Source organism: Schistocerca cancellata, chromosome 2, assembly GCF_023864275.1.
Source record: "Schistocerca cancellata isolate TAMUIC-IGC-003103 chromosome 2, iqSchCanc2.1, whole genome shotgun sequence".
Classification (NCBI taxonomy): domain Eukaryota; kingdom Metazoa; phylum Arthropoda; class Insecta; order Orthoptera; family Acrididae; genus Schistocerca; species Schistocerca cancellata.
In genome coordinates, this window is record NC_064627.1 from 463685049 (window position 1) to 463705735 (window position 20687).

The window sequence follows — 20687 nt, forward strand, 5'->3', positions numbered from 1 at the left end:
GCTGTGGACACACTGAAGCAGAAAAGTGCAGAACAACTCAGTATATCCATTATATGGTTCAGAGCAAATGAATTACAAATTAAGCACTCTGAAACTGTAAAAATTCTTTTCAACCTATGAAGCAATGATGACTGTAATGCCTCAGTTAAGCCTCTTGGCATTCTTCTTGATCTAAAGTTAACTTGGGAAACTCAAACAAACTATGTATGTAAAAAGTTAACCCAAGTCACCTGTCTGCTAACTAAACTTAGAACTTATGTGGTGAACAGGTTACTGTAAAAACAATCAGTTTTTGACAATATAATGTAACTGGATACAAAAAAGTCTACTCACTATGTGGCTGCAGAACATGCACATAAAAGAAGGTTATACTTATGCAAGCTTTTGGAGCCAATGGCTCCTTCTCTCAACAGAAGGGTTGAAGGGGAAGGAAGAGGGGTGAAGGAAAAGGAGTGGAAAGGTTGAGGAAAAGGGTAGATTTTGGAAAAGTCATTCAGAACCGCGGGTTAGGGGAGACTTACCGAGCGGGATGAGAAGGAAAGACTGATTGTTGCAGACTGCACCAGACAAGATTTGAGAACCTCAGAGCTGAAGGGGGGGGGGGGGGGGGTGTAACGAGAATGTAAACATTTATTTAAAAAATCATTATAGTCATATTTATTAAGGTACAAATCTAAAATTTTGTGTGTGTAAAGCAAAAGAGGTGTATTTTAACAGAAAAATATAATAAAATATGCAGGATTAATATTTTGCCAGTGTTTTTTTTATAAAAAGCCATAACTCAAATTCTAATCATGCATTTAATCTGAAAATTTTACTGTAGTGTCCTGAGAAGATTATAAGACCACTAAAGAACAGTTATTAATTTATGGTACATATAATCATCTAAAATTCAGAATTAATTGCAGGCTCTTGTATTTTTTAGTTCCAGTGAGACACCAACACATGGAAAACAGTTCCTGAAAATTTCATAACATTAGTGCATATACTTTTAGGGAAAAGGCTTCTAATAACGTAAAAAATGTAAAACAAGAGAAAATGAGGTTTAAAGATTTTCTTCTCATACTTCTACATGTAATAAGCTTACCTCAATTTTAATATCCTCCATACTGATTCTCCTCATCGTACAGATTTCTCTTTTTTCCTCTTTGAATCTGCTTGGCCTGTGTTTGCAGGTAAGACTGATCTGTTAGCTTTCTTGTTCCTGCTCTTGTTGATGGTGTAAAATGCTTTTGTTATAAACACACAAGAAACTATACCAACTCTCTTCATCACTTCAGTTCTGCCATTATTTCTGTTATTGTAACAAAAAACTGCATCATAGACACTTAATTTGAGAACTTCAAGTACACAGAATATCCTTTTTGAGCATCTAATCCAAATTAATTATTGAGGCTTTCATTTGCATTTTGTATCTTTCTGTGAAGAAACTCCCTCAATAAATCAGGGTTTGCAAGAAACCTGAATGTGGGCTTAATTGCATTCATAACAGGTTCTGAAATGAGTGTTTATGTGAATACGTCTCATTTCTCTTGTTGAACTTCCACCAATCATCTTTTGGACACAGCTTGCGCATTGGTGTTTGGTCAGTGGATAGTTTGTGGAAAAAAATTGCCCACACACCACTCCTCATTGCCTCTAAATTATATGTGTTTTTCCTGATGGCTCTCACATAAAATAACTGAAGAGAATCAATTTCTTTCAGAGTAAGACTACTTTTTTCTCCTAGTGGTTTTCCATCCTCAAGTACTTCACCTTTCTTCTCTTTCAGCAAGCGACGAAGCCTACCTCCAAGCCTCTTTTGGATGTGGCCAACACATCACCTTTCTTCTCTTTCAGCAAGCGACGAAGCCTACCTCCAAGCCTCTTTTGGATGTGGCCAACACATCCCAACTCTTCTATTGTTGTGTTGTACGGATTTTTATCTTTTACAGCTTTGAACGAAGAGGAGATATTTAATTTATCTAACACCATACTGGTCCTCAGATCTGGAGAACATCCTCACAACTGCAGCAGCCTCCATGCCCCCACTTGAGCCACAATAATTTTTAGAGCATGCTACTGCATGCTTTTCTTGCCACAGTTTCTCACTGTCTTCATTCCTGGACATTCTCATTGTTGCACAATGGTGGCAGTATTCACACATTTCTTCATCTAAAACAACATCAATAGCAGATGCAACTCCATACACAATAAATTACCTCTTTCCCTGCCCTGTCCAAGGCATCTCAGAGCATATGCTAACCTAAAATTCCTTTCATAGGTACCAGTGTCAGTTTTCTTGGAGGAGGAAAATGAAAGTTCATAGCCACAGAAATTACAAATTAATTTAAAATCGCAAGCTATTCCCACCCTTCTTTCTTCAACAACAATCATTCATTCCTTATTTTTACAGTTAACACATGAACATGAAACCTTATAGCCTGGTAGAGAAGCTGTAAGTCAATAAGTCTGAATTCAGTGGAATTCATATCAGCATCATTCACACACCTGTACAATTCACCTATCCCAAGTTTCGAAGCTGAAGCTGTGAGCTTATGTTCTTCATTTTGCACTGCCTCCTCTTTTTTGATGGTAAACTGATTTCCATGATACACCGTTTTCTAAACACAGTTTTTCCACCACCCATTATGCATAAATCTTGACTTCCATGGAAAGGTTTGTGTATTCAACCTTCCACCTACTAATACGTGTTGGTATTGTCAAAACGTAAATAAACCACATGCAAGAAACTTTTCAGGCAAAGATATAGATGCCAGCCAGAGATATAGATGTCGGCCAAAGATATCGAAAGAAAATAGCCTTCACACTGAAAAAATTCCACTGAAGCAAACAGTTTCCCAAATGTCGGAAAAGGTGGGAGTGGCTGCCAGTGAATAGTTAATCATTGTAACAATTTAAAGGCATTTCTGAAGCTGCTATCACGATAAACTTCAGACACAACATAGATTAAACTGTGTAGATCAAGAAACTAATAATTTTGAAAAATTTATTCTTTTGGATCAAAATCCGTTTCATCCCCCCTTAAAGGTGGAAGACAGGGTAATATACAAGACAGAGATTACTGCTAAAATAGCGTTCATGAGTTAATAAGAGTGAAAAGCTAAGTGCATTGTACATAGAAGAGGTATCTACTTTCCGTGGTCATCCTCCTACTTCTGTTATGTACAATGCACATAGCTTTTCACTCCTAAATCCCTCCTGTCCTTTTACTTCACCCCTCTTCCTTCTCCTTCGCCCATTCTGCCGGAAGAAGGAGCCACTGGCTCGAAAGGCTTTCATAAGTATAACCTTCTTTTATGATCATGATCTGTTGCTGCTTGTTGAGAACAGGTTAATGCTGGATTCCTATTATGCCCTTTTTCACAGCCACCTCACAGCCATTAGCTGCATTGCTGGAGTAAGAAAACATGTATCATACAGAGAATACTTTAAAGAATTCAAAATGCTGATATTTGCATCATTGTTAAGTCTCAGTTGTTTGGTGCATATTGAGGAAAACTAAGACAGCCATAAACTACAAGAGTCTATACATAATTATGATATACATCAAATGCCGATGCTGGACGCCCCTTGGTTACTATACTTAAAAAGTCCCAAAAAAGTTATATGTACAGAGGGACACAATTATTTAATATGTTACCACCAACAGCACACAGTGCATCACTGAATGTCTTCAGAAATATTACAAAAAGCTAGACTGAACAAAAAGCCTTCTGTATGAAAGAAGAACTTAAAACATGCAGTGAAAATGATCAATGTACTAAAACCGCTGCATGATGTGACCACTGTACTAACACTGAAACTATTATGATATCATACTGGTGTGCTGTATTTTCATAATGCATTGTTAAAATGTTTTCCTCAATATGTGTATTATGTTACACATACTGTTTCTTCTTTTGTCATTCTGTGTGAAGCATTTATATTTAATGATAACCAAACATATTCTGTATAAGGAATATATATTCTTTCATATGTATAACTTATTATGTAGCTATACAGTTTATGTAAAATGATGACATCAATAGCATGTAAAAATTGCTTGAAGATGGATCGGTAAAAAAAACACAGACCATTCAGCCTCCTCTTTGTTATATTAGGTATGTACATAAAATTGTTCACCAACTTCATGGAAAAATGATTATTTTTCATCAGACAGAGGATCAAGTTGGCTTTAGAATGATTCAAAGCAAAAAAAGCATTTAAAAGCTGTAAGGAAAATTATAAAAAGAACAATATTAATTGCCGCTTTACAAGAGATTTTGAGGATCTTTTTTGAAATACTGTAGGAATAGCCCTGTAAAACAAGGTGTTGAATGACTCTAAGTGAGTATATTGAAGAGTATATTTTTGCTACAGCTTCCATTATACTTCAAGACAATAGAGGGAAATTGGGTATTTGATGAAGAGACATGCAAAGAGATTCTGTGTCTTCATGTTCAGAACTGCTCTTGGCAACCATAGAGATATTTTTGGGAGCTGTAAATTGCGAAATAAAGAGGGAATTCACATCTTGACCACCAACATTTTGCTAATGAAATTATACCATCTGTCTCTAGAGTAGACTCTTCAATAGCAAATTAAAGAAATGATAAAACAATTTGAATGTAGGCCTGATAATCAGTTATAATAACTCTTGTATAATCAACACACTGAAGTGAAAATTAATATGAAACACAGTGAAGTCATAGAAAGCGTTGATGAAGTTTTATATTTGGGTAATTTACAGTCCACAGCTAGGTGGATGAGAAAGAAACAATTAGAAGAGTAAAAATGGCCAAATGTTTACAGAACTAGATTTACAGTCTGTCTGAAACATTTACTTTACTGTCAGTTTATATCACTAATTGTGACTTATGGCCATGAGACATGCAAAAAACTATTCCAAAACTGAATGTTTCTCAATGTACAACAGGGTAATGGATATTTTGAGTCACTAGGAGAGACAGGAAAACAAACAATACCAGGGAATAACCGTTTGTGAAAGATGACATTACAGTATTAATGAAATGAAAACTGTGCAGCACATATAGCAAGACAGATGGTGACTGTGTAGTTCAGCAAACTACAGACACTTACACCAATGTAGAATATGTCCTGCAAGATGTACATTTGAGGGTCTGATGTGTGCAAGCTCTGAAGCTGTTGCGATTTCCAAATGCTGGGCTGGAAGTCTTTCCTTCTCATCCTGTCCCGAAAGTCTTCCCTGACCAGCAGTTCTGGGTGGCTTTTCCAAAATCTTCCACTTTTGCTAGACCTCTCCAGACCTTTTCCTTCACCCCTCTTCCTTCCCCTTCAACCCTTCTGCCTGTAAAAGGAGCCACTGGCTCCAAGAGCTTGCCTAATTGTACTCTTCTTTTATGTGTGCGTTCTGACACTGCTTGGTGAGTGGATTTTTTATCTATCCAGTTACCTTTTATTGTCAAAATTTGATTTTTTCAATTGTTATAAATACTGTACATTGTACTTTGTGTTTATTTGGGGCCAAAAAATTCCACTTACCTTGTACATCTTATACCCCTTCTTCACAGTATCTCTTGCTCTCAGATGCATATCATGGGAAGACTTTTTTTGCCATTTGCATAACTTTTTTTAATTTCCACCCTTTTACATAATATTTGTAAAATCACAAGAGAGAATCATTTTAGTTCATTCCATAATTTTTTACCTTTTGAACAGGTTTGTGAAATTCAGAATATCAGCAGTATTATTCTTTATGATTTAAGTGGATACAGTGAACTTCATACAGCAGTGAGTGAATTAATAAGAGATGTCAAAGAACAAATTTCCGAGCAGTTTGATAACTGGACAAGAGATGTTGGAAGTGCTGTACATACAAGGAAGCTGAGGTATTTATAATTTTTATTTTCATTAACTGGAGTTGTAAAATTTATTTTTATAACTAAGAAAATTAATTTTCAGCCTCCAGACAGATCAACCAGTTGTGCATTTTGAAGGCAGGCTAATGAGAGTCAACTATGATTATCGATTAGTCAGTCTGATACATGAAGTACGTCAGCTTTCAGTACTAGGATACAAGATTCCTTCTCATGTACAACAGACAGCTGAGTTAGCAGCAAGTTTCATGCGTCAGGCAAAGGCTCTTGAACAAGTGAGTGTATCATGCTTTCTCAAACATTTTTGTTCATTTCTTCCTTTTTCAATTCAATTTGTTCTCTAAGGAAACGTTTGTATATTTGCATAATGTTTAGTGGGACATGTATTTCTTTTATTTTTGAATGTACATGAACTTACGTGTAAACAAATACAACTTGGGAAGTGTTACTAAAAAAGGAAATCTTCAAACTGCATTAAACATGGATTAACCCTAGAAGAGCAGAAAAATTAACCCTAGAATAACAGAAAAATTTCGCCATTGGAATAGTTAATTATGGTTTATTTTGACTACTACATAAAAATTGTTATATTATCAATGTCAAATTTATGATTACAGTAATGAGCAGAACATAAATGTGTGCTTATTTTTCTTTGTTTATTTAAATTATTTAAAGTTTGTTCCTTATTTAGCAGTTTAATAATATGGAATTTTCAAGTAAGCTGATCTTCTCCTGAAACTCTGTCTTTATCTGTAATTTTTTGTGTGTTTTAAAGTCGTCCACACTGACCACATGTATCCTTCTTGCATCAGCTACATGCTCCATGTTGCTGCTAGAACTAGAAACTACATTGTACCTGGAGTCCATTGTTCCACTGATGGCGCACTATTAGATCTACATTTGTATATATACTCCGCAAGCCACTGTATGGTATGTGGCAGAGGGTACTTCATACCACTACTAGGCATTTTCTTTCCTTTTCCACTCACAAATGTAGCAAGGGAAAAATGACCATCCACATGCATCTGTACAAGCTCTAATTTCTGTTATCTTATATTTGTGGTCCTTATTTGAAATGTACATTGGTGGCAGTAGAAGTGTTCTGCAGTCAGCTTCAGATGCTTGTTCTCTAAATTCTCTCAATAGTTCCTCAAAAAGAACATTGTGTTCCCTCCAGAGTTTCCCATTTGAGTTCACAATCACATGTGTTGATCAAACATACCAGCAACAGATGTAGCAGGCTACCTCTGGATTGCTCCAATGTCTTTTTTTAATCGGACCTGGTGCATTTCCAAACTAACAAACAGTATTCAGGAAAAGCTCGTACTAGTGTTCTGTATGCGGTCTCCTTTACAGGTGAACAACACTTTCCTAAAAATTCTCCTAATAAACTGAGGTCAACTGTACATCTTCCCTAAAACCACCTTTGAGAGCTCATTCCATTTCATATCACTTTTCAATGTTAATCCTAGATATTTAATCAATGTGACAGTGCCAAGCATCTTGCTACTAATTCTGTATTTGAACTTTATGGGATTGTTTTTCATACTCATCTGCATTAACTTACATTTTGGTACATTTAGAGCAAGCTGCTATGGATTTCACCAAATTTGAATTTTGTCCAAGTCATCTTGTATCCTCCTACAGTCACGCAATGATGACACCTTCCTACGTACTGCAGCATCATCAGGAAACAACTGCAGATTGCTGCTCACCCTGTCTTTCAATTCATTTGTGTATATTGAGAATATGAGCAGTCCTATCATGCTGGGGGCACTCCTGATGGTACCCTTGTCTCTAATAACACTCACCATCGTGAACAATGTAGGAGGTTCTTGTACTTCAAAATTCTTCAAGTCACTCAAGTATCTGGGAACCCCATACGTATGCTCGTACCAATGTTAACAATTTGCAGTGGGACACTGTGTCATTTGCTTTCCGGACGTTTAGGAATGTCGAATCTGCCTGTTGCCCTTCATCCATCATTTGCAGAATATCATGAGAAAAGGCAAGCTAAGTTTTGGATGAGCAACGCTTTCTAAATCAGTGCTGATTTGTTGACAGAATCTTTTCCATTTCAAGGAAATTTGTTCATTTTATATTTGAACTGAAAATATGTTCAAGAATTCTGCAGCAAACTGATGTTAAGGATACTGGTCCCTAATTTTGTGAGTCCATTATGTTATGTTTCTTACATACAAGAATCACCTGCGCTTTATTCCTGTTGTGTGGGACTTTGCACTGGTCAAGAGATTCATGATAAATGCAAGCTAAGTAAGGGGCCAATGCCATAGAGTACTCTCAGTTAATCTGAATTGGAAATGCATCCAGGTCTGATAACTTATTTATTTTCAGCTATTTCAGTTGCTTCTCTAAGCCAGGGATGCCTATTATCCACCCTTCATATAGGATTCTGTACGATCGTCAGTCAATGGTATATTTGTACAGTTTCCTGTGTGATTGATTTCTGAAACACGAAAGTTAAAACTTTGGCTTTCCTTTTGCTATCTTGTGTTGCCCTACCAGATTGGTCAATGAGTGACTTGATAGAAGCCTTTGAGTTGCATAGCAGTTTTACGTAGGACAAATTTTCTTGGATTTTTGGGGAGAACTTTTGCTCAGTTATGATGCTGGTAGTTGTATGCTTCACACATACAACTTCTGACAGGTGCACAAATTCCTATTAACTTTTTCCTGTTCTCATTTACATGTTTGTTGTTGAACCAAGAACACAACCGTTTGTGTCCTCAGCAATTTACAAATTTTGCTGTTAAACTGCAGTGGATCTTTTCCATCCTTAATCCACTTACTTGCAATCCATTTATAGATTTCCCATAATTCCAGTACATCCACCATACTGGAGCTAAATGATTTCAATTCATTTTCTAAATTGGATGCTAGCAACTGCTTATTTGCTCTTTTTAGCAAAAATTCTCTCCTGGCCTTCTGGATCTATTTATTAACATTAATTTTGAGTTAGATTTAAAAGCAAATGATCAGAAATTTTTGTTACTGTGTACTGAACTTCTTTCTGAACCACCAACAGCTTTAAAAATGTCTAATAAATGTAATTTTTTCCCTCTAGTGTTGTAGGTATGGAGATCACTGCTCTTCTCAAATTGTAAGGCACTATTTATGAGGAAATTCATTAGTCAACATATGTATTGTGCCTGTACAATTAAAATGCCTAGCTCCTTGAAGAGATACTTACATGACGTTCCTGGTTGAACACCACATGTTATTCTTACTACTTGCTTTTGTCCAATCAACACTTTCTTCGTTAAATAAAAAGTGAATGAACCAGAAAATTATTCCACAAGACATTATTGAGTGAAAATATCCAAAATATGTCAGGAGGTTAATTAGTTAGTTTCCAAGATTACCAATGATATGAACTTACTTGTTTCAGAACCTCAGAAACATGCTTCTTCTTCATCAATACATAATCCAGAAATTTGGAGCATTCTACCATACTTACTTCTGCTGTGTTGGTATGATTTATTTGTTGTACAGAACTGAATATAATGTGTGTGGTGTCGTTGTCCCCCCCCCGGTCCCCTTTTTATTTATATTTTATTTTTTTTTTAAATAAGGAAGTTCATTTTATTAAAAAAAAACCTTATGCTTGTTTGGAAAATATCATTCACCATCTCTCCTGCTGTTTTATCTGTAATGGGGTTTATTATAACTCTAATATCACCTGCAAAAGGACAAATTCTGCTTGTTGAATGTTAAGTGAAGGGTCATTCACATCTACACTCCTGGAAATGGAAAAAAGAACACATTGACACCGGTGTGTCAGACCTACCATACTTGCTCCGGACACTGCGAGAGGGCTGTACAAGCAATGATCACACGCACGGCACAGCGGACACACCAGGAACCGCGGTATTGGCCGTCGAATGGCGCTAGCTGCGCAGCATTTGTGCACCGCCGCCATCAGTGTCAGCCAGTTTGCCGTGGCATACGGAGCTCCATCGCAGTCTTTAACACTGGTAGCATGCCGCGACAGCGTGGACGTGAACCGTATGTGCAGTTGACGGACTTTGAGCGAGGGCGTATATTGGGCATGCGGGAGGCCGGGTGGACATACCACCGAATTGCTCAACACGTGGGGCGTGAGGTCTCCACAGTACATCGATGTTGTCGCCAGTGGTCGGCGGAAGGTGCACGTGCCCGTCGACCTGGGACCGGACCGCAGCGACGCACGGATGCACGCCAAGACCGTAGGATCCTACGCAGTGCCGTAGGGGACCACACCGCCACTTCCCAGCAAATTAGGGACAGTGTTGCTCCTGGGGTATCGGCGAGGACCATTCGCAACCGTCTCCATGAAGCTGGGCTACGGTCCCGCACATCGTTAGGCCGTCTTCCGCTCACGCCCCAACATCGTGCAGCCCGCCTCCAATGGTGTCGCGACAGGCGTGAATGGAGGGACGAATGGAGACGTGTCGTCTTCAGCGATGAGAGTGGCTTCTGCCTTGGTGCCAATGATGGTCGTATGCGTGTTTGGCGCCGTGCAGGTGAGCGCCACAATCAGGACTGCATACGACCGAGGCACACAGGGCCAACACCTGGCATCATGGTGTGGGGAGCGATCTCCTACACTGGCCGTACACCACTGGTGATCGTCGAGGGGACACTGAATAGTGCACGGTACATCCAAACCATCATCGAACCCATCGTTCTACCATTCCTAGACCGGCAAGGGAACTTGCTGTTCCAACAGGACAGTGCACGTCCGCATGTATCCCGTGCCACCCAACGTGCTCTAGAAGGTGTAAGTCAACTACCCTGGCCAGCAAGATCTCCGGATCTGTCCCCCATTGAGCATGTTTGGGACTGGATGAAGCGTCGTCTCACGCGGTCTGCACGTCCAGCACGAACGCTGGTCCAACTGAGGCGCCAGGTGGAAATGGCATGGCAAGCTGTTCCACAGGACTACATCCAGCATCTCTACGATCGTCTCCATGGGAGAATAGCAGCCTGCATTGCTGCGAAAGGTGGATATACACTGTAGTAGTGCCGATATTGTGCATGCTCTGTTGCCTGTGTCTATGTGCCTGTGGTTCTGTCTTTGTGATCATGTGATGTATCTGACCCCAGGAATGTGTCAATAAAGTTTCCCCTTCCTGGGACAATGAATTCACGGTGTTCTTATTTCAATTTCCAGGAGTGTATAAGAAAAAGGAATGGACCCAAAATTGTACCCTGTGGGACTCCCTTTATGTTTTCTCCCCAGTCCCTAAAACATTCTACCCTTCAGACATTGTTTGAATTATTCAGCACAAACTTTTGCACTCTATTTGTTAAGTATGATTCACACGAGCTGCGTGTGAAGTCATCAGTTCCATCAAATTTGAGTTTTGCTAAGAGAATAACATAATCTATACAATAACACACCTTATAAAACTCGCAATAAATACCATCTGGCAATATATAATTACTTAAGACTTGTACTGATGGATGAGTGAATATATACATAGCATTCTCAGTTGAGAAGCCCTTCTGGAATCCAAACTGTGATACACTAAGTTAATTGTTTACACTTAATTTTGAGACTACTCTTGAGTACATTACTTTTTGAACTATTTTGAAAGAAGAATTCAGCAAGGAAATTGGACAATAATTGTATAACTCTCTCTTGTCATCTTTTTTATGAAGAGGTTTAACAGTTGCATATTTTATGTTGTCTGGAAAAATTCCCTGCACCAGTGATGCATTACCTATGTCACTAACGACATTACCTATTAATTTTGAACAACTTACCAGAATTCTATTTGAATTTCTGTCAACGCTACATGAGCCTTTGTGTTTTAGAATCTTGCTATGGAAAGACACGAGAGAACAATGCATAAAGAATTTAAAGAATTAGTCGACGACGAAAGAGCCAAAGATTTTTGTGATTGAAAGATAATTTGTATGGAATTTGTGCTTCTGTAAATCAAGAAGCACTCTGTGCTAAATATGCAGACATGGAGCACGTGATGAAATCGATGGTAATAACAGTAAATTTTTGTGAATTGCACACATAATTACAATGTCAGTTGCAGCAGTTTTTAATCATACTGAACAGAGAGTATGGAAACGTTACATATTATTGCAAATACCTTTTTTTAGTTAAGGGTCATGCCTGGAATTACTTTCTTATTTAAGACTCACTATTGAGTTTCTGAAGGAAGAAGGAAAGCAGGACCAAAAATTAGAACATACAGAATGGAGTGCAGACCTCCCACTTTAAGTGGACTTGATTGTTCCTTGTATGATTGTGCTGCTGTCTAACAGCATTCACAGTATCCTGCTCAGACTGAATGGCATGATAGTGGGGAAAGTGTGCAGCCGTGTGACAGAACTCCGCACACGAGTGAGAGCACTGCGTGCGTGCAGAATTCTTGGCTGTCCCTGCCCTATCCTCTTATACTCACCTAGCAATAATTTTCTGTATGTGCCTACTCCTTACTGAGTTGATATAAGACTTTTCACATGTAATTCGCATTTATGCCAGCAGCAGTCCAGAATATTTTGATTTATAGTGTGTGAGGTTAATGAACGTATACTGTCTACTTTTGCTCCATGGTGAATATTCATTCATAGTTCTATTTTCTTAGGGTCAGTCACAATGAATGCAATTTCCAAACAGACTTCTCAGAAAATTCAAATGAAAGCCAAAACTTTTCATTTGATAGGCTCTCAGTTTGGGTTGACTTTTGATCATAGCAAAAGAATCTGAGAAGTCTTGGACTCTGTCCTATGGTATTGTGTATTTCATGAAAATAGGCCTCTATGTGTGTCATCATTCATAGAAACACACTTTATATGGCTTGCATCATAGACAGACATAATGGCAACCCTTTTTCTCAACTCTTCAGTGTAATCCTAGGTATCTTTTCAAAGTAGAGAATATGACTCATCAGAAAGTAACTGAATTGAACTGATAATGGAATCAACTCATTGGTAGGAATAACTTAATGACATTCATTAATTACTTTCATTCAGATAATGCTGATGATGAAAAGGTAATCTTCCAATTATTAGCTTATATATTATTAGCTTATATCTTGAATGGTGAAGTGGTTCACCAAGCCTGGTGAGGTGCTTTGGATGAGTCCTAAAACAGATTAGTAAATGCACTCTATTTTACCATCTCTGATTCATTCATTATCATATTTTTCCTCACCCAAAAAGCATCATCATTATCAGAGAATTTAGGGTCTGATTTCTTAATTCTGTTAAGTGAGCACAGGCTCTGCATCAGAAAATTTAGAGTGGAAATACATAGCTGAATATTTCTAATGCAAAGAAAATGACTTAATTAATCAATTGAAAATTATAATCAATTAAAATCAGTATGTCTCACCAGAAAACACTATTTTCTAATCTTACATTAAGAACTTAACATTTAAAGGCAAACATTTGTTGCTTGGGTTAGAAAGATAAGAAAATAATGAAGAAAATGGTACAAATAGATGACAATGCTGCCAAAGACAAATGTATGTCATACAGAGCTCTATGTAAAAAGCAGTGCATAAAATTACTAAAGAACGATGTAAGTGAGCAGAGCTGAAAATCATTTCAATCTCCAAGAAGGAGATAAATGATACAGTAGTCATTAATTAGCTGAAATATTAAGGTATGAAATGACAAGGGAAGGTCAAAGGGTAGCTTCAAAAAGCTGAAAGATTTACATGCTTAATAAACTACATAAAGAGGCACTTCTATCATATCTCAAAGAGGAACTTAAAATATTTACCTCTGAGCAGAGACAGGTAGCGCAAGTTTGGAAGAATAGTCGAAGACAGGCAGCTCAAGTTTGGAAGAATAGTCTACTATGCTATGTATAGATGTGTAGCTAGTACAACAGTTCATTTGAGTTAGTATAGATTAATACCCACCACAGAGAGGAGATATTGGGCAGCACATTTAAAAGTAGATGTAAAAATAGGCAGTTCGATTAACTATTGGACAAAGTCCTTTGTCAGATGTAGAAATGCATACACATACTCACATATACATAACTAACACAAACATGGACGTTGTCATCTGTGAGTTCCGAGCCCTGACTGTGGTGAGTAATGATGTACGTTGGGGATGCAGAATAGGTGCAGGATAGAGAGGGAGAGGGATAAGAGGGTAAGAGTGGAGGAAAATGCATTACTGTGGGAGTGTGCAGATGTGTGAAGCCTCAGTTTGGCTGTGACCATTCATGTTGACAGACAATTTGTTAATGACGATGCTCACCTAGAATGCTGTGCAGTGGTTGCAGCTATGTTGATAGACTGCATAGTTGCTTACTCAGGTGGCCGAGCCTTTGGTGAACTAGGAAATTCCTTGACAGAACTGGAGTAGGTGAGAGCAAGAGAATGTATGAGACATGTCTTGCATCTGGCTCTTTTACAGGGATAGGGGCCTTTGAACATGAAGTTGGGAGCAGAGGTGGAGACATAGTACATGGAGGGGAAAGGATATGGCATACCGTATTTACTCGACTCTAAGCCGCACTTTTTTTACAGTTTTTGTAATCCAAAAAACCACCTGCGGCTTAGAATTGAGTGCAAAGTAAGCGGAAGTTCTGAAAAATGTTGGTAGATGTTGCCACAACTAACTTCTGCCATCAAATACAGGGCTATTACAAATGATTGAAGCGATTTCATAAATTCACTGTAGCTCCATTCATTGACATATGGTCACGACACACTACAGATACGTAGAAAAACTCATAAAGTTTTGTTCGGCTGAAGCCGCACTTCAGGTTTCTGCTGTCAGAGCGCTCGAGAGTGCAGTGAGACAAAATGGCGACAGGAGCCGAGAAAGCGTATGTCGTGCTTGAAATGCACTCACATCAGTCAGTCATAACAGTGCAACGACACTTCAGGACGAAGTTCAACAAAGATCCACCAACTGCTAACTCTATTTGGTGATGGTATGCGTAGTTTAAAGCTTCTGGATGTCTCTGTAAGGGGAAATCAACGGGTCGGCCTACAGTGAGCGAAGAAATGGTTGAACGCATGCGGGCAAGTTTCATGCGTAGCCCGCGGAAAATTGGCTCATGCCAGAACCGGAGACCGACAGCGCCGACTTCATCTTTCAACAGGATGGTGCTCCACCACACTTCCATCATGATGTTTGGCATTTATTAATCAGGAGATTGGAAAACCGATGGATCGGTCGTGGTGGAGATCATGATCGGCAATTCATGTCATGGCCTCCACGCTCTCCCGACTTAACCCCATGCGATTTCTTTCCGTGGGGTTATGTGAAAGATTCAGTGTTTAAACCTCCTCTACCAAGAAACGTGCCAGAACTGCGAACTTGCATCAACGATGCTTTCGAACTCATTGATGGGGCATGCTGCACCGAGTGTGGGAGGAACTTGATTATCAGCTTGATGTCTGCCGAATCACTAAAGGGGCACATATCGAACATTTGTGAGTGCCTAAAAAACTTTTTGAGTTTTTGTATGTGTGTGCAAAGCATTGTGAAAATATCTCAAATAATAAAGTTATTGTAGAGCTGTGAAATCGCTTCAATCATTTGTAATAACCCTGTATATGTAGCACAACACAGGTATGCTTTGCAGGCACAAAGATAAATACTGGTGCCAAAACCTCTGCGTCAGTAAATAAATTAAAAGAAATGGTGGAAGAATGTAAACATTATGCCATGTATTCTTTTGTGTTTTCTGCTATCTCATTAAAACCCTCTCTGCCTAATAAACTACGAAACTAGAGTGAGACAACAGCAAATGCGGAAGAATATACATATCATGTCATGTTTATATTCGTATTATTCTTATGCTGAATAGTGATACAGTCATAAATGAAGCATGTCAATTGACTAGATTTTTAAATCTAAGATGACTCTAATTTCTGTGCAGAATGTAATGTACTAAAGGGGCATCTGCAAAGATTTTCAAATGGAGAAAAATTTTTGCTAAACTCTCGTTCAGAACATCTTCTATCATACGCAGACTATGATTTGGTTCTTGTTGATCATTATCAAACAAGCAGCAGTGTAAGTAACAACAAATAGCAGTCTCTTGCCATTGTTTCACTTATGAGACAATTCCTCTCTTTTTTTTTATTTTTTTTTTTATTGTAAGCCGCAGTAGCGCACACAAAAGCAAGCAATGCCGCGAGCGGCGACAGATCGTAAACACTCATTATCAGAATGCGACAATCAATGCATGACACAGTACAATAATGCATTTTCAGCTTAGAGTGATGTAAACCCCTATAACAAAGAGAACGGCACTTATCAGATCAAAGCAAAATAAGCAATCGATTCAAACCAGACGAAGCACGCGAAAAAGGAAGGCTACCCAAATAAATATGGATAGAATGCCTGACACATAGCAGTGCTGCTTGGTAAAGCTTAACTGTTAAGCTTACGACTCGAACCAAACTACTGTAGCTGTATCTTCATCCATTTGATCTCAGTTGTTTTTCACGTTACAATGGACCAACTTTGTTTCGATTTGGAGGGGGGGCCTAAAACTTTTCTCTCACCTTGAATTTTGAGTCTCAAATTTCAGGAGCAGCTTAGACTCGGGAAAATTTTTTTTCCTCGATTTCGAGTCTCATTTTTTGGGTGCGGCTTAGATTCGAGTGCAGCTTAGATTCGAGTGCGGTTAGATTCGAGTAAATATGGTAGGTTGGGTGAATGTTGGAATACCACTGTGAAGGAGGTGGAGAGGATATTTCTCATATCTGGGCTTGTTGAGAGGCAGTTGAAACTCTGGTAGAGAACGTGATTCATTTGCTCCAGTTCTGGATGGTACTGAGTTGTGAGAAGGGTGCTTCTTTGCAGCTGATCAGTGGGTAGGTGACTAATTTGGATGACTGTGGAGCCAGTGTGTGGAAGATAAGTCTGCTAAGACCTCAGCAACACCCTTGACATACAGGGAAAGAGACTGTTAGTCACTGCAGATGTGATGACTGTATGTGACTAGGTTGTAGATAAGGGATCTCTTTGTGTGTGAATGGCAGCTATTGGAATGGAGATATAATTGGTGGTTGGTATGTTTTATGTGGACAGAAGTACTCATTGAGCCATCCATGAACTGGAGGTAGACATTGGATAAAGGGAATGTTGGTCTGAGGAGGACTAGTAGAAGTGAAATGTGGAGAAGGTGTTGAGGTTTTGAAGGAATGTGGATAGGGTATCTTTACTGTTGGTCCTAATCATGCTATCACCAACATACTTCCTCCAAAAGTCAAATCATTGTGGTGCAGAATAATACCTGGAGCCCCCCCAAGATCATCTTGCGGACGTTTATTTAAGGAACTTTGCGTAGTCACGGTACCTTCACAAGACATCTATTCACTTATGAAATTTGTTGTTAATAACCCATCTCAGTTCAAAAATAATAGCAAATCATATGTACAAGGAAGAGGGAAGGATGACCCTCACTATTCTGGGTTAAAGCTGACTTTGGCACAGAAAGGGGTGAATTATGCTACCACAAAAGTCTTTGGTCATTTACTAAATAGCATTAAAAGTCTGACAGATAACCAATCAGCATTTAAAAACAAATTAAAAGAATTTCTGAATGACAACTCCTTCTGTTCAATAGATTAATTTTTACATATGAAGTAGTAATTGTAAAAAAAAGTAAATAAATAAATATGTTGTGTAAAGAAACCTTATGTCAAACTGACATGTTCCATGCCATTACGAAATGTCGTATTCATGATCTATGGAACAAGTATTGATGTAATGTAATGATGATCTTTTAATTTACACTGCTATACATCAATGTTTTCCCCGCTGTGTAATCCCACCTCTAATGGCAATACCACGTATCATGCAATATATTTCCCATTGTTATTCTAAATGAGAGGCAATTACGACAAATTAATCTGTGTTTTTTTATTTTTAGTTTCTTTAGAAAATATGAAGAAAATGTTTTCATTCAGGAGCTCAATTTATTGCTTATAAGTTTAAAAAATACATATAGTTCAATAATTTTCTTAATTTTCTTTACTTGTATGCACTAATTAGAACATGCGTTTTGGATTTCCAGCCATTTATCAGATGTTTTAATATTTACTTACAGATAGCAAATTTTCATAACACTATTGGAGATCGAATGATACCTTCACAAAGGCCAATGATGTTGGTGGCAGCACGGGAACTGGAGCGACTTGTTCAAGAACAAGGCGATGTCACGTGGGGAGACAGTCAAACTATAGAGGGCTATTTGTCTCGTCTTCAAGCTGCTGTTGAACGTCTTTCACGAGAGAACAGCATTCTTGCTTCTTATCACTGCAATCTTCGGAATAAGGTCTGTTCTGTTTTTTAAATGATGGTTTCTATCCCTGCATATTAGCTTTTTACATAAGCCAGTTTGAGACAAAACAGTATTTTTTGTGAAATATATGCATTGAACATTAGTGAAGATTAAAACTGTGCTGTAGACCAGGTATTTATCCTGGATGCAAATGTTCAAGAATAAGATCATCCTTCTCACACTGAGTCTGTGCTGAAGGCCTCTGTATGCCGAAATGACAGAGTGCTATTCTCATAGCTTAATGAGAAAGCCTGTGTGAAGTTCGGAAGGAACATAGGAGCATGTGCCAAGTCAGGTGTTTGACTTGGTCCTTAACCCTTTCCACCCTGATAGAAAATTTCTTAAAATGTTGTCTGATATGTACCAATTACCATACATTATTACGTGTAGAATCAGGTAAAAATACTGAAAAAATTCGCATAGTGATAGTTTATTCAAGAAGTCACCAGCATTATCGTGCTACTCAAAATTCAAACATGTATAAAACGCAAGTAGCATTTCATGAAAGTGTCTAGACACCTTACACACCTTAAGTGAAAGATTCTCAGTCTAAAATGATGCAGGAATTTCCTTAAACTAATGAAATGTAGGAAAACAGAATGCATTTATCTCGGTAACGCATGCCTTTGTCTTGTTGTTGAAGTTTTAAATGATCTGTTGCACTCTGATGGTCACAGCATGAAATAAAACAGCTGCCAAACGGAAGCTGGGAGCTCGCACCATTGCTGCAGTCTGGAGTGACGCAGAAAAGTGATGTAGCTGAAACACGAAAAATTTATAATCGAACCCGCACGATTGTGCGGGCCAGAGTGGAAAGGGTTAAGGCATGTCTTGATGATAAATTGATAATTCCTTGATACCTTAGGATGTGTTCTATTAACTGACCCCTTCTTCTGGTTAAGTTCTGGTACACATTACTTTTCTGCACAACTCAATTCAGTATTTCCTCATTAGTGAGTAGAAAAATCATCAAGTTGTGAAATTCAGTTTTTTTTATTTAACTGATGACTACTTTTGGGTATCAGGACCTGTTCTCAAATCATCCAAACAGAAAAAAGGCGTATTTCCTGTTAGCATGCACAGCATATTAATGTTGTACATACTTGCATCTAAGTCAAGTTTTCCAGTAACCATTGGTAGGACAAACATACAACTCAGTACAAATTGTAATTTTCCCATTTGATTGTTTGCTCATTAAAGTCTCTACACTGATGACTGTACAGTTATGGAACTTATGTAGTAGTACTACTAGGCTTTCTGTAAAGTTTTCTGTTGTTTGTCTTGTGACCAATTGCAGGTTCTGAATGTAAGTTTATCCTCACCTTTCATTTGGAATCTTGCCCAACAATCTCACATGCAGTTTCAGTTTGTTATCTCAATGAATTCAGTGAATTTTATTGTCTTACCTACTTCAGCAAATGCAGCATCTCCATCATTTCCCATTAGCCCGTTCTTTTGACAGCTACTTAAATTTTCCCCTAAAATCTCACTGCTGTCAATGTCAGGTTTTAATTAGTCTTCTGTATTTAGTATTACATGAACTCCACTGTTTTTTAGAAGCACTTCAAAGCTGGCAATTAGTTACAAATCCTTTGGGAGTTAATCACCAGGATTTTGTACTCTTGCCTTGGGAGGGGGGGGGGGGGGGGGGGTGTTCTTTCGATCGTAATCTGATGCTACCAGGTCTCATAGAGATATTGTTATCTGAATTGGAGGGATAGTCTCCTAATCTGAACTATGTTCAAAATCAGCTACCTGAGTAGCAGGCTATATGTATAATGCACACCTGACCTATTTGTGGGGACCCTACAATTCTGAACCATACAGTGCAAGTCCAGGAAGTCCCAGAAAAGCTTATCAGAAAACCTTATAAGTGTCTGGCTCAGTCTTCTGCTTGACTCAAAGCCAGGGGGTTACAATCAGTTCTGAAAACAATGCTGCAGATTTTGAGGTTTGTTGAAACTCTGTGAGGAAGGCTGGTCTTCTCATCCTTCCTTGGAAGTTGCTGGAATGATCTGAGAATGACCTTATAGCCCAGATGACAGGCATAATTTGTTCAGATGTGCATCACTATCACCAGTTGGTTTCATGCTGTTTCCTCAGTGGCTTACAACATCCCTGCTCTGTAAGAACTGTGCTAATGCAGTTGGTTGTAACAGGCTAATCATACATGCGAAGGCTGTTGTTTGAGAGGTACTTCATTAGGTACATTCGCAGTCATCAGGTACATTCGCAGTCTAAAGATGACCCTCTTGCTGCAGAAGGTAATGCTTATTAGTGGCTTCATTTGTGAAGTGGTTTTGCAACTGTGATGATAATAGAAAAATGTGGGACTACCTTTCAGAAAAGAGCACACAACTTTTTTTCCAAGGGATACTTTTTTTATTGAGTGCTGTACTTCTTGGCACAGACTGTTAACATTACACACAAGGTATTACACACTTGTATAAATCGCTGTACTTGTAGAAATCAATACTGGACACTCTTGAATAATCATGATGTTGAACGCAGTTTATCAGGTAGTCAGTCCCAACATTTAAGAAAAATTCTCAGAAAGA

General features: G+C 38.4%; 1 protein-coding gene across 1 annotated transcript in view; it reads left to right on the top strand.

Annotated features, from left to right (window-relative positions):
- LOC126161972 (cytoplasmic dynein 2 heavy chain 1) overlaps positions 1-20687 on the top strand; it is a 778966-nt gene that overhangs the window by 98232 nt on the left and 660047 nt on the right. Inside the window, 3 exon segments of the mRNA XM_049918163.1 lie at positions 5683-5852; positions 5926-6115; positions 17896-18123. Of these exon segments, the coding sequence (XP_049774120.1) occupies positions 5683-5852; positions 5926-6115; positions 17896-18123 (588 nt within the window).